The following is a 15,494-nucleotide window of genomic DNA, read 5'->3' as shown; positions in this document are numbered from 1 at the left end:
TTCTCCCCGTGTCTGTGTGGGTTTCGCCCCCACAACCCAAAGATGTTCAGGGTAGGTGGATTGGCCACGCTAAATTGCCCCTGAATTGGAAAAAATGAATTGGATACTCTAAATTATAAAAAAAGAAATCGGGCTACTTTGGGAGGAATGCGATGGAGAAGAACAATTCTTTCAGAGTCTGTCAGAGGGACGAGCACTGTTCATAGAATCCCCACAGTGCAGAAGGAGGCCATTTGGCCCATCGAGTGTGCACTGACCCTCTGAATGAACACCCTGACCTCGGCCCAATCCCCCACTCTATCCTTGTAACGCCACCCAGGGACAATTGATCACGGCCAATCCAACTAACCTGCACATTGTTAGACTGTGGGAGGAAACCGGAGCACCCGGAGGAAACCCACGCAGACACAGGGAGAACGTGCAAACTCCACACACCCGAGGCTGGAATTGAACCTTGGTCCCTGGTGCTGTGAGGTGGCAGTGCTAGCCACTGTGCCGCCCTATTGATTCTTGCCCTTCACCCGTTCTTCTAATGAAACACTGAATCATCAGGGGCCAGCTTGGGAGCTTTGATTCCTGGCAGGGAGCGACGAGGATGTAGATCCACCTGCCTGGGAGATCCCGCTTCTCCTCCTACTCGCTCTCCTCTTCCCTGTTTGTGTCGGCCTCCTCCTGGTCCCCAATCACGGCCGCACTCAGGGCCTGCAGCTCGTCCAGAACCTCGGCAAGGGAGCCTGGAAGAGGAAGGAAGGGAAGAACTTGCATTTGTAGGGCTCCCTTTTATAAACTCAGGACATTCCAAAGCAATTGTCGGCCACTGTGGTACTTCCTTGGAATGTCCTGACATTGCTGTGATGTGGAATTCAGTGTGCACGCAAGGTCCAACATACAGCAATGTGATAATGATCATATACTGAGGCCCAAATATTTGCCAAGACACTAGGGATAGACCCCCCCCCCCCCCAGCTCTTATCTGAAATGGGACCTTTCATGTCCATCTGGGAGAGCAGGGCGGTCCGCTTTTAATGTCATCCGAAAGGTACGGGTAGATAGGAAGAATCCGCTCCCCTTCGTAGAGGGGGTCAATAACACCGGGGGGGGGGCACATATTTCTGGTAAGGGGAAGGAGATTAAGAGGGGATTTGAGGTGAAGCATTTTCACCCGGAGGGTGGTGGGAATCTGGAACTCGCTGCCTGAAAGGGGTGGTAGAGACGGGAATACTCACAACATTTAAGAAGCAGAAGGGTGGCATGCTAGCACAGTGGTTAGCACAGTGGCTTCACAGCTCCAGGGTCCCACTTTCTCCCCGTGTCTGCGTGGGTTTCCTCCGGGTGCTCCGGTTTCCTCCCACAACCCAAAGATATGCAGGGTGGGTGGATTGGCCGTGCTAAATTGCCCCTTAATTGGAATAAAACATGATTTTAGTACTCAATAAATTTAGAGCACCCAATTTATTTTTCTCCAATTAAGGGGCAATTTAGCGCGGCCAATCCACCGAGCCTGCACATCTTTGGGTTGTGGGGGCGAAACCCACGCAAACACGGGGAGAATGAGCAAACTCCACACGGACACTGACCCGGGGCTGAACCCGGGTTCTCGGCGTCGTGAGGCTGCAGTGCTAACCACTGCGCCACCGTCCTGCCCTGGGTACTCTAAATTTAAAGAAAAAACACTTAAGAACCGTTTAGATGAGTCCTTGAAGTGGTGAAACATCCAGGGCTATGGATCTAGTACTGGTAAATGGGATTGGAATGGATAGGTGCTTGATCGCTAGCACAGACACGATGGGCCGATGGGCTGTAGGAGCAGTCTCGACAGCAGATGGCACAGCTTTGTACCCAGCTGACAGACCCTGTGGAGACAGCTCCCCATCACCAGGTGGGTGTGCAAAGGCTCCCTTTACCACGGCAGGGGGATGCTGATTTAGAAATCCTCCGTTGCTCTGAATGGGGATAGGCAGGATAGTGGGCGAGACACTGACTCATTATCGGTTCCTGAGATAGGCGCAATGCTGAGAAAGTCAGCATTTTGTTGCCCATCCATAATTGCCTTTGAACGGAGTGGCTTGCTCGACCATATCAGAGGGCAAACACTTTGCTATGGGTCTGGAGTCACATGTAGGCCAGACTGGGTAAGGACGGCAGATTTCCTTCCGCTAAAGGACATTAGGAAACCAGATGGGTTCTGACAAGAATCGATGGTAAGACTCGCTTTCGATTCTTGATTTTATTAATTGAATTCAAATTCCACCAGCTCCCATGGGGGATTTGGACCCATGCTCTGGAGGGGAATCTGGGCTTCTGGATTACTAACCTAAGGACATTACCACTACACCACCAGCTCTGCGGAATCCCAAAGACATTTCCACATAGCATTTGAAGATCAGTTAGCATTTGAAGACCAGTAGCTGGCGTCACCAGTCTGTACTGGGAGAATGAGAAGGGCGGCCTGCTCAGGAGGGGTGACAGCCTGACTCACTCAGACATTACACTCAGAGACACAAGGTTTCGAAGCTCACGAGGGGCTTTCAAAGACCCAACAAACAGACAGAACACACATGCATCTCCATGGTGACGATCATGTCTGCCGGGACACCCAAAATGCTTCACCTCCAATGAATTACCTTTGCAGCACTGTGACTTATTCTGTAGGCAAGCACGGCATTGGATGTACAGGCAGCGACAGCACAGGCAGCGAGAACACAGGCAGATAATGCACAGGCAGCAAGAACACAGGCAGTGAGAACACAGGCAGATAATGCACAGGCATCAAGAACACAGGCAGTGAGAACACAGGCAGATAATGCACAGGCAGATAACGTACAGGCAGCGAGAACACAGGCAGAGAATGTACAGGCAGAGAATGTACAGGCAGCGAGAACACAGGCAGAGAATGTACAGGCAGCGAGAACACAGGCAGCGAATGTACAGGCAGCGAATGTACAGGCAGCGAATGTACAGGCAGCGAATGTACAGGCAGCGAATGTACAGGCAGCGAATGTACAGGCAGCGAATGTACAGGCAGAGAATGTACAGGCAGAGAATGTACAGGCAGAGAATGTACAGGCAGCGAGAACACAGGCAGAGAATGTACAGGCAGAGAATGCACAAGCAGACAATGCACAGGCGAGAACACAGGCAGCGAGAACACAGGCAGAGAATGTACAGGCAGAGAATGTACAGGCAGCGAATGTACAGGCAGCGAATGTACAGGCAGCGAGAACACAGGCAGCGAATGTACAGGCAGCGAATGTACAGGCAGCGAGAACACCGGCAGCGAATACACAGGCAGTGAGAACACAGGCAGCGAATGCACAGGCAGCGAATGACAAGGCAGAGAATGTACAGGCAGCGAGAACACAGGCAGCGAATGTACAAGCAGCGAGAACACAGAAAACGATTGTACAGGCAACAATTGTACAGGCAGCGAGAACACAGGCAGCGAGGACACAGGCAGCAATTGTACAGGCTTCGATTGTACAGGCTTCGATTGTACAGGCATCGATTGTACAGGCATCGATTGTACAGGCATCGATTGTACAGGCAGCGAATGCACAGGCAGCGAATGTAGGCAGAGAATGTACAGGCAGCGATAACAGACAGCGAAGGTACAGGCAGCGAGAACACAGGCAACAATTGTACAGACAGCGAGAACACAGGCAGCGATTGTACAGGCAGCGATTGTACAGGCAGTGAGAACACAGACAGCGAATGTACAGGCAGAGAGAACACAGACAGCGAATGTACAGGCAGCGAGAACACAGGCTGTGAATGTACAAGCAGCGAGAACACAGGCAGCAAGAATACAGACAGCAAATGTACAGGCAGCGAATGTACAGGAAGCGAGAACACAGGCAATTGTGCAGGCAGTGAGAACAGACAGCGAGAACACAGGCAGCAGTTGTACAGGCAGTGAGAACACAAGCAGTGAATATACAGGCAGCGATTGTACAGGCAGCGGTTGTACAGGCCTCGATTGTACAGGCTTCGATTGTACAGGCTTCGATTGTACAGGCCTCGATTGTACAGGCCTCGATTGTACAGGCCTCGATTGTACAGGCAGCGATTGTACAGGCCTCGATTGTACAGGCTTCGATTATACAGGCCTCGATTGTACAGGCCTCGATTGTACAGGCCTCGATTGTACAGGCAGCGATTGTACAGGCCTCGATTGTACAGGCCTCGATTGTACAGGCCTCGATTGTACAGGCCTCGATTGTACAGGCCTCGATTGTACAGGCCTCGATTGTACAGGCAGCGAATGCACAGGCAGAGAGAACAGACAGCGAAGATACAGGCAGCGAGAACACAGGCAGCGATTGTACAGGCAGCGATTGTACAGGCAGCGATTGTACAGGCAGCGATTGTACAGGCAGCGAGAACACAGACAGCGAATGTACAGGCAGAGAGAACACAGACAGCGAATGTACAGGCAGCAAGAACACAGGCAGCGAGAACACAGGCTGTGAATGTACAAGCAGCGAGAACACAGGCAGCAAGAATACAGACAGCAAATGTACAGACAGCAAATGTACAGACAGCAAATGTACAGGCAGCGAATGTACAGCAAGCGAGAACACAGGCAATTGTGCAGGCAGTGAGAACACAGGCAGCAGTTGTACAGGCAGTGAGAACACAAACAGTGAATATAGGCAGCAAGAATACAGGCGCGGATTATACAGGCAGCGAGAACACAGGCAGCAATTGTACAGGCAGGGAGAACACAGACAGCGAATGTACAAGCAGCAAGAAAACAGAAAACAATTGTACAGGCAGCAAGGACACAGACAGCGAACATATATGCAGCGAGAACAGACAGCGAATGTACAGGCGAGAACACAGGCAGCAATTGTACAGGCAGTGAGAACAGAGGCAGCGATTGTACAGGCAGCGAGAACACAACAGCAAATGTACAGGCAGTGAGAACACAGGCAGCGAGAAGACAGCGAATGTACAGGAAGCGAGAACACAGGCAGCAATTGTACAGGCAGTGAGAACAGAGGCAGCGATTCTACAGGCAGCGATTGAACAGGCAGTGAGAACACAGACAGCGAGAACATAGACAGCGAATGTACAGGCAGAGAGAACACAGACAGCGAGAACACAGACAGCGAGAACACAGACAGCGAGAACACAGACAGCGAGAACACAGACAGCGAGAACACAGACAGCGAGAACACAGACAGCGAGAACACAGACAGCGAGAACACAGACAGCGAGAACACAGACAGCGAATGTACAGGCAGAGAGAACACAGAAAGCGAATTAACAGGCAGTGAGAACAGAGGCAGCGATTGTACAGGCAGCGAGAACACAACAGCAAATGTACAGGCAGTGAGAACACAGGCAGCGAGAAGACAGCGAATGTACAGGAAGCGAGAACACAGGCAGCAATTGTACAGGCAGTGAGAACAGAGGCAGCGAGAACACAGGCAGCGATTGAACAGACAGCGAGAACACAGACAGCGAGAACACAGACAGCGAGAACACAGACAGCGAGAACACAGACAGCGAGAACACAGACAGCGAGAACACAGACAGCGAGAACACAGACAATGAATGTACAGGCAGAGAGAACACAGAAAGCGAATTAACAGGCAGCGAGAACACAGGCAGCGAACGTACAGGAAGCAAGAACAGAGGCAACAAGAACACAGGCAGCAATTGTACAGACAGCGGAAATATAGGCAGCGAGAACACAGGCAGCGATGGCCCAGGCAGCGAGAACACAGGCAGTGAAGTACAGGCAGCGAGAACACAGGCAGCGATGGCCCAGGCAGCGAGAACACAGGCAGTGAAGTACAGGCAACGAGAACACAGGCAGTGAAGTATAGGCAGCGAGAACACAGGCAGTGAAGTACAGGCAGCGAGAACACAGGCAGTGAATGTACAGGCAGTGGGAACACAAACTGTGAATGTACAGGCAGCAAGAACAGATAGGAAATGTACAGGCAGCAAGAACACAGTGAAATACAGGCAGCGAGAACACAGGCAGCGAATGTTCAGGCAGTGGGAACACAGACAACAATGAGTGGCATTGGCTGAGGCATAACCGATCGATCAGGCGTTCACAACACATCGTTCCTCCCATTTTCTAAACTTTGTATTCCAATAAGATGTGAAATGCCGGCAGTTACCTTTATTGTAGGCCTGGCCTCCCGCTTTTGAAGCCTGGGAGTGGGGTAGGGGCCTGGCCAGCTCGTCATCCTCACGCAGGGCAGCTGAGGAGTGGATGGCTGCAGCTCGGCTCTTCTTGTACTGACTGAGCAGCCCTTCCTGCCTCAGTGTGGCCTGCCGAACAAAACAGAACCAGAATCCTCACTGTTCTACCTGATATACTCGTGCCAAAGGTCAGGGGTCGACCCTTTCAGCAGATCGACTATAACCTGACTCTTCAGCTGATGGCACAGTCAAGCAGGTCCCCCCACGGATTGACCCGCGCAGATCTTTGCCGGTAGGGTGTGCAAAACCTGGAGAGTAAAGCCGCCGGACAGGAATCCTACGGGATTGGGTGGAACGCGGGATTCACACCCTGACCTGACTTCACTGGCTGCAGAGATTGACATCAGGCTGCGCGTTAAACCACTGGCCACTTCCAATCTCCTCAACCTTCCTTTAGTCTCGGTGTGTGTGCAGTTCGGAATAAAGAAATCAGCCAGCGTGGCTCCCAGCTGGATAAGCGGAATGGCTGAATTGCTGCCTGGCACTGGAAGGCTGTTTACTGTGCGTGAACGCTCGGGAGAAGATGGGTGGGTGCCGGAGAAGATCTGGGTTAATTCAGGAGAATGGATGAATGACTTCAGTGACGTGGATAGTTTGGGACCGCTCGCCTTAGGAGGAGAGAAGGCGATTTGATCGAAGTGTTCCAATTCAGGAGGGGCCCAGGCAGGGGGAATGGAGGTGGGAACGCTCACCGTTAGCGGAAGGGTCGAGACGGGGAGGGCACAGATTTACAGTGATTGGCCAGAGAAGCACTGGAGGCAGGAGAAGAATTTCTTTTTAAGCGGCGAGTGTTTAGGATCAGGAGTGAGCTGCCGGAGAGCATGGTGGAGGCAGGTTCAATGGAGGCTGACAGAGAGAAATGGTTCAGTACCTGAAATAGAGGGTTACGGGGTGAAGGTGGGGAAATGGGATTAGATAAACTCTTCCTTCGCTGAGCACGATGGGCTGAATGGCCTGAATGGGGGCGGCACAGTGGTTAGGACTGTTGCTTCACAGCTCCAGGGTCCCAGGTTCGATTCCCGGCTTGGGTCACTGTCTGTGCGGAGTCTGCACGTCCTCCCCGTGTCTGCGTGGGTTTCCTCCGGGTGCTCCGGTTTCCTCCCACAGTCCAAAGATGTGCAGGTTAGGTGGATTGGCCATGATAAATTGACCTTAAGTGACCAAAAAGAGTTAGGAGGGGTTATTGGGTTACGGGGATAGGGTGGAAGTGAGGGCTTAAATGGGTCGGTGCAGACTCGATGGGCCGAATGGCCTCCTGCTGTGTTTCTACGTTTACTGTGAATGTTCCCTTCCAGTCGGGGGGCACTTCAGCAGTCAAGGGCATTCAGCCTCTGATCTCCGGGTAAGCGTTCTCCAAGGCGGCCTTCAGGACGTGCGACAACGCAGAATCGCCGAGCAGATTATAGCCAAGTTCCGCACACATGAGTACGGCCTCAACCGGGACCTGGGATTCATGTCGCATTACATCCACCCCTCACCATCTGGCCTGGGCTTGTGAAATCCTACCAACTGTCCTGGCTTGAGACAATTCACACCAGTGCTCCGAAAGCTAGTGATTCGAAACAAACCTGTTGGACTTTAACCTGGTGTCAGACCTTCTTACTATAAATCACAGTGGTGGTGCTGTGAAGATGACTCTCTCACTGACATTTATTTCCTGCACTCTCTGTGTCACCTTTTTATCACTTGTTTAGAATCTTCCAGCGCAGAAACAGAGCACTCGCTCCAAGCCGGGGCTTATACTGCAGACCAGCTCTCTCCCAGCCTACTTCACTGAACCCTATCACTCTATCCCTTCCTCCCTCATGCACTCATCTCCTGCAATTCATCTGTGCGATCCGTCTCAACCACTCGCTGTGGTGGCCAAGATCTCACCGCTCTCTGGACAACGACACTCCCCTTGATCTATCTGTGTGGTCCTCCCGTTCCGCCAGCAGCGATCCCCGGAGCCCCTCGGAGCCAGCCTCGCTGGTGCGAATGGTGGGCGCCACTTACCACAAGGAGGTTCTTGTCCCTCTCCAGTTCGCGCAGCTTGCTACCCAGTCGCTGGAGTTCCCGTTGATGCTGCTCCTCCTGTAACTTCCCAGAGGTTTGCATCCGTTCCTTGTCACGCACCGCCTGCCGGTCCGTTTGACGGAGAGCGACAACTGTGTGAAACCGGGACAACGTAACAAATTGACATCCCCTTTGTCTTTTCATCCATGGCGTCTTTGTCAATCTGCACCTCCTCTATCCACGTCCCCCTTACCCCCACAACTCCTATTTCCAGTTCTCCCAAGCTTTCACAATACAATAATAATTATTGTCACAAGTCGGCTCACATTAACGCTGCAATGAAGTTACTGTGAAAAGCCCCTAGTCGCCACATTCCGGCACCTGTTCGGGTACACAGAGGAATTCAGAATGTCCAATTCACCTAACAGCGCGTCTTTCGGGGCTTGTGGGAGGAAATCGGAGCACCCGGAGGAAACCCGCACAGACACGGGGGAGAATGGGCAGACTCCGCACAGACAGTGACCCAAGCTGGGAATCGAACCTGGGACCCTGGCACTGTGAAGCAACAGTGCTAACCACTGTGCTGCCAAAAGTGTCACCCTGACTCCACCTCTTAGCTCTCTACAGATGCTGTCAGGCCTGCGTAGTGGTTAGCACTGCTGCCTCACGGCGCTGAGGACCCGGATTCGATCCCGGCTCTGGGTCACTGCCCGTGTGGTTTGCACATTCTCCCCGTGTCTGCGTGGGTCTCACCCCCACAACCCGAAGGATGTGCAGGGTGGGCGGATTGGCCACGCTAAATTGCCCCTTAATTGGAAAAAAAAGTGGGTACTCTAAATTTAAAAGAGAAAGAGATTATCCAGCGTTTTCTGTTTTGTTTCAGATTCCAGTGTCTGCAGTCATTGATTTTCAGCAGGACACAGTGACACTGGCAGTCGGGGTTTAATCACCCATGATTCAAATCGGGCAGCGAGAATAGTTTAACAAACCGTTCTCAAGCCAGCGTCGCCCACCTCACCTGCCAACAATCTGCCAAGCCGCTGGCACGCTTCACATGGGTGTCGCGGAGTTTCTGTCAGCTACGTAGTGCAGGAGGTCAGAGGGGTACAAAGGGAGGGAAGAGGACAGACGGGAATCAGAGAGTGCCTGAGGGGAGCGGAGGTGGGCGCACGAGGACAGAACAGGAGGGTGGACGGTATCACGGGGAAGGTATAGGGAGGTGGGGGGACAGAGGGTGCCACAAGGTGCAGAGGGTACTTCAGGAGGGTGGGGGTTGTACAGGATGCCATGGACGGCAGAGGTTATTATATATAATCTATATAATAGAAGTGGAACAATATCTATGGAGAGAAGCAGAGTTATTGTTTAACTATTCTGTCGAAGGGTCATTTAGATCTGAAACGATAACTTCCTTACTCTCCACAGACAGTGCAGAAGGAGGCCATTCAGCCCATTGAGTGTGCACTGGCCCTTGGAAACCCGACCTGGAGCACACACCTCCACCCTATCCCCATCGCCCAGTAACCCCACCTAACCTTTTTGGACACTTGTGGGCGGAAACCGGAGCACCCGGAGGAAACCCACGCAGACACGGGGAGAAAGTGTAAACTCCACACAGACTGTGACCCAAGCCGGAATTGAAGCCGGGACCCCGGAGCTGTGAGGCAACAGTGCCACCCATTGTGCCACCCTGCATTTTCTGCTTTTATTTAGGATTTCCAGGGTCCCAGGTTCAATTCCCGGCCTGGGTCCCTGTCTGCGCGGAGTCTGCACGTTCTCCCCGTGTCTGCGTGGGTTTCCTCCGGGTGCTCCGGTTTCCTCCCACAAGTCCCGAAAGACGTGCTGTTAGGTGAATTGGACATTCTGAATTCTCCCTCTTTGTACCCGAACAGGCGCCGGAATGTGGCGACTCGCGGATTTTCACAGTAACTTCATTGCAATGGAAGCCTACTTGTGACAATAAAGATAATTATTTATTAAAATCTGGCAGGTTAATAAACCAAGTTTAAAAACAGGCCAGAGTGTACACATCTGATGACTGCCGACCTGGTTCTGCATCAATCCAGTTTATTTCTGCCCAGGCAACATTACTTCAACCAGAATAACTTGCTTCAGTGTTTTACACAGTAACAATCCAGCGAGATTTACCAAGTCAGAAAGAGTCATGGAAGGAAATATTGCGACTGACAAACTTTGTTTTATTTATTCCTTTGTGGGTTGTGGGGAGGCCAGACTTTGTTGCTGCCTTTTGGTCAGGGACTGCTTCAGTACCAGAGGAGTCGCGAAAGGTGCTGAACATTGTGCCAGTCATCTGCAAACATCCCCCCCCCCCCCCGACCTCTGACCTTATGATGGAAGGGAGGTCAATGAGGTCAGGGTTTACAAAAGTTGGCAAGAGGGGCTGGGCCTTTTCCCTCATGCCGGGGCGATCCCGCCCCACTCGCCTCCTCCCCCACGTCCCACCCCCACCCCACTCACCAGCCTTAGTGTGTTCCCTCTTGGCCGCGTTGAGCTGTTTCTCCATTTCGGACAGTTGCTCCGTCACGCGCTTCTCCACCTCCGCCACCTTCTCACAAAGAGCTGCAATAACCAACATAGACCACATGAGGAGGAAAGCGCACACACACCCTGAATATAGGAGCCACAGGCTCCACCCCCCTCCATTTTTAAAAATGGCTTCTTTCAAGAGGTGTGGGCGTCGCTCGAACGGCCAGCATTTGCTCCTTGGTCCGAGTGTCTCTTTCAGCCAGTTCTGAGGGGGGCAGTTAAGAATCAACCACATTGTTATGGGCCGAGAGTAATTTAAGTAGGCCAGACCAGGTAAGGACAGCAGATTTCTTTCCCTAAAGGATAAAGTGGGTTTTTACGGCAATTGGTCACGATTACTGAGACTGGCTTTATATTCCAGATTTTATTAATTGAATTTAAATTCCCCCAGCTAACGTGGCGGGATTTATGATTGAGGTAAATATAAAGATTTTTTTTCCCATCGCTGAATCGGCCACTATCTTCATCCTGGGGGTTACCATTGACCAGGAATTGAACTGTATCAGCCATATCAATACTGTGGCAACCAGGGCAAGTCAGAGGCTGGGAAACCTGCGACGAGTAACTCACCTCCTGACCCCCCCCCCACCCCGCCAAAGCCTGTCCACCATCTACAAGGCACAAGTCAGGAGTGTGAGGGAAAACTCTCCACTTGCCTGGATGAGCTCAGCTCCAACACTCAACAAGCTCAACACCATCCAGGACAAAGCAGCCCCGCTTGATTGGCGTCCCTTCCCCAAACATTCACTCCCTCCACCCCCGATGGACAGTGTCAGCCGTGTGCACCATCGACAAGATTCACTGCAGGAACTGACCGAGGTTCCTCAGGCAGCACCTTCCAAACCCACGGCCACCACCATCTAGAAGGACAAGAGCAGCAGATACCTGGGATCACCTCCACCTGGAGGTTCCCCTCCAAGTCACTCCCATCCCGACTGGGAAATATATCGGCCGTTCCTTCAGTGTCGCCGGGTCCAAATCCTGGAGCTCCCTCCCTAACAGCACGGTGGGTGTACCTACACCTCAGGGACTGCAGCGGCTTCAAGACGGCAGCTCAGCACCACCTTGTCAAGGGGCAATTAGGGATGGACAATAAATGCTGGTCTAGCCAGCGAAGCCCACATCTTGTAATATTAATTTTAAGGTCACAGAACCAAATTTTGATAAAACTAAATGTTGGTTTAAAGAACTGAGAGAGAGAGAGCGAGAGAGAGAGGAAAGGAGGAAGAGTTTTAGAGAAGAAAGAACAGCTGGCACTGGAAGAATGGATTGAAGAGGGGGATGCACAAGGGAGCAGATTTGATAGAATACAAAGAGCACAGAGGGTTGTAGGGCTGGGGATGGTTAGAGTGAGGGGGCGAAGCCATGGAGAGATTTGAAATTAATAGAGGTGTTACCAGGCCAAACATCAACGTAGGGTTCAGCGCGTGTTGAGTGAATGGGGCGAGTTAGGAAGTGGGTGGCAACTGAGCTTTCGTTACCCAGTGTTGGGGGAATGAGAGCTCCATGATTGAGCTACGCCTTCATCAGCGCGATATTGCTCCTCACAGGCCGAACGGGAGACTCGCCTTGTTCGTATTTCTCCTGCTGCCGGCAGAGATCCAGCCGCAGGCTCTGTGCAGCCTCCTGACTCTTTGTCAGCTGCTTCTGAGTGTCTTCCAGTTGCTCAGTCAGTCTCCCCAGGCACTGGGACTTCTCCTCCAAGGCTCCCTCCAACTGCCCCATCACCACCAGGCGATCCTTCAAATCGGTGTCAACTAAAACAGAACGGGGAACAGGAAAACAATGAAGGCCAATTCTCCCAAAGAACATCTCAGATTCGCGAGAACATAAGTTTGCATTGGTTTAACACCTTTGATATAGGAGAACGACGTGGGGTGGTTCACGGGGTTGTGTGTGGCATTGGACAAACGCCCGACAGCAAAACTTTGCAGAATACACCAGCAACTTGGTCAAAGAAGGTTTCAAGAAATGTCTTTGAAGGGGAGAGGTGGGCGAGTTTAGGGATTGGGGCTGCACGCAGTGGAATCAGTTACAATCAGGGAATGTGGCGTGGGAGGGACGGGGGGGACGCAGACATCACGGGAGGGCCTTTAGGCCAAGAAGAGGGCCATTGCCTCCGAATGAAAATATATGGGCAGCACCCACCCCGCCCCCAACACGCGAGTGCCAACTCTTCAGGTCTTGGGAGTGCCGGGTGGGCTATCTGTCTGTGGAGGGCCATGGCCAGTATGGCCAACTGCAGACCCTCGGCTCAGCAAGCAGCAGGAGACCCGGATCATTCTATCATCTGGAGCAGAGATCCCATCCCAGTCACAACCAACTACCTCAGAGCAGGACGAGACTAATAGCGTGTTGTGTGTGTGTGTGCGTGTGTGCGTGCGTGTGCGTGTGTGTGAATGTTCTCAGATGTGACACCCCACTCCCCTCTACCACACCCCCATTGCCAAGAATGATATTTATTATCGCCTGCGGCACTTTGCTGTGTGTAGATTTTTAAAAATGTACCATAGAACCCCTAGAATGCAGAAGGAGGCCATTTGGCCCATCAAATCTGCACCAACCCTCTGAAAGAGCACCCTATCTAGGCTCACTCCCCCACCCTATCCCTGTAACCCCACCTAATCTGCACATCCCTGGACACTAAGGGGCAATTCAGTATTGCCAATCCACCTAACCTGCACGTGTTTGGACTGTGGAAGGAAACCGGAGCACCCGGAGGAAATGCGCACACACAGACACGGGGAGAACGTGCAGACACGGGGAGAACGTGCAGACACGGGGAAAACGTGCAGACACGGGGAGAACGTGCAGACACGGGGAGAACATGCAGACACGGGGAGAACGTGCAGACACGGGGAGAACGTGTAGACACGGGGATAACGTGCAGACACGGGGAGAACGTGTAGACACGGGGATAACGTGCAGACTCCGCACAGTCACCCGAGGCTGGAATCGAACCCGGGTCCCTGACACTGGGAGGCAGCCGTGCTAGCCACTGTGCAGCCCCACATTAAAACATTTCTCTCTACACATATTACATATTTATAATAAATAACATGCAATATATAAAATGAAAATGTATATTGCAGTTAACTTCAAACACAGTGCTCTTCCTCTGTGAGATAGACAGCTAATTGCTGAGACCTGTCGGGCAGCACTGACCCTCCGAAAGAGCACCCTAACCCATGTCCGCTTCCCCCCATCCACCCCACCCTATCCCGCACATCTTTGGACACTGAGGGACAGAGCTCCAGATTTCCTCCACACATTGTGTGAAAAAACGCATCCTCACCTCAGCCCGGAATGGCACAGCTCCAGTTTTACGGTTATGCCTCTCGGTTCTGGACTCTCCCATCAAAGCAATGATTATCTCTTCACCCCACCCTCTCAATGCCTTTAATCGTCTTGTTACAATCCCTGGCCAGACACCGGGACATTTAGGGGCGATCCAGTTAGGGACCAATAATGCTTTGTTTATAGAAGATAAAGGTTGAGATTCGAGACGGTAGTGTTTGAAATAAAACCACAAGATTCCGTTGGTTATCTTATACTCTAACATTCAGGGTAATTGCGAGGTTCGTGTGAAGTAACAGACGCACTGTCGTCAGACTCACCACACTATCGAGTAAATGTGAGGCGGCACGGTGGCATAGTGGTTACCACTGCTGCCTCATGGCACCGAGGACCCGGGTTCGATCCCGGATCACTGTCCATCTAGAGTTTACACATTCTCCCCCCCCCCAGTCTGCGTGGGTCTCACCCCCACAACCCAAACATGGGCAGGGTAGATGGATTGGACAAGCTAAATTGCCCCTTAATTGAAAACAAAATTTAAAAAGCTATAGAATAAATGACATGTGCAACCAAAACAGATTCCATGGATTTTCCAACGAACCAACCAGGCGTCAATCCCACCAACACAAATCTCACTCAAACGTTGTCTTTCTCACAAGGGTTCCCAATGTCCGCCTTTGAAGCTTCCACCTCGAAATTCACTCCTTAAAAAAAAAAATTTAGGGTGCCCAATTCATTGTTTCCCATTAAGGGGCAATTTAGCGTGGCCAATCCTCCTACGATGCGAAACCCACCCAAACACGGGGAGAATGTGCAAACTCCACACGGACAGTGACCCAGAGGCCGGGATCGAACCTGGGACCTCGGCGCTCTGAGACAACAATGCTATCCACTGCGCCACCGTGCTCCCTTCGAAATTCAATCCTAACGGCGTTCCCACTCAGACAGCTTCAACAATGCCCCCCCCCCCCCCCCCCAGGGTTTCAATCTCACCTTCCGAGATTCCCCCCCCCCCCACAGGGTTTCAATCTCACCTTCCGAGATTCCTTCCCCGGATCCCCACGTGCACTCGGCGCTAGTTTACAAGCAGACTTTCAGATCTATGGCCGTGCCGGGCAGAACACCATGCCAAAGGAGTACCTTTGCCCCAACAGCCCCTTGATTTAAAGTGTGCTGCCCAGAGCTCTTTCCTTAAGTTGCAGACGGTTTCCCTGCACTTTTCTTTTACTTAACTGCGCCCTTTTACTTCTAGTTCAGCTCCCCGAGACACAAAGATCAATGGATTTCATGACAGTCTTAAACACTTTGATCACCCCCTTAATCTTCAATACTCGAAGGGCACAAGCAGAGTCTCAATAAGGTTTAATTGGTGCCTTTGTAATAGATGCCTGTGATAATGGAAAACGTTCAGACTATTTCTCCACAATTACGGC

General features: G+C 51.9%; 1 protein-coding gene across 1 annotated transcript in view; it reads right to left on the bottom strand.

Annotated features, from left to right (window-relative positions):
- Positions 1 to 380: 380 nt before the first annotated feature.
- The window catches only part of cchcr1 (coiled-coil alpha-helical rod protein 1), a 51,958-nt gene continuing 36,844 nt past the window's right edge, over positions 381 to 15,494 (bottom strand). The window contains exons 13-17 of the mRNA XM_038816193.1: positions 12,333 to 12,521; positions 10,696 to 10,797; positions 8,218 to 8,369; positions 6,138 to 6,291; positions 381 to 734 (exon numbers count right to left, since the gene is read on the bottom strand). Of these exons, the coding sequence (XP_038672121.1) occupies positions 634 to 734; positions 6,138 to 6,291; positions 8,218 to 8,369; positions 10,696 to 10,797; positions 12,333 to 12,521 (698 nt within the window). The 3' untranslated portion in view covers positions 381 to 633. The remainder of the gene's footprint in view (positions 735 to 6,137; positions 6,292 to 8,217; positions 8,370 to 10,695; positions 10,798 to 12,332; positions 12,522 to 15,494) is intronic.

The sequence above is a fragment of the Scyliorhinus canicula genome, chromosome 13 (genome assembly GCF_902713615.1).
Source record: "Scyliorhinus canicula chromosome 13, sScyCan1.1, whole genome shotgun sequence".
Taxonomy (NCBI): Eukaryota; Metazoa; Chordata; class Chondrichthyes; order Carcharhiniformes; family Scyliorhinidae; genus Scyliorhinus; species Scyliorhinus canicula.
Note: the sequence above shows the minus strand (reverse complement) of the source record. Positions and strands in the feature narration are given on the sequence as shown.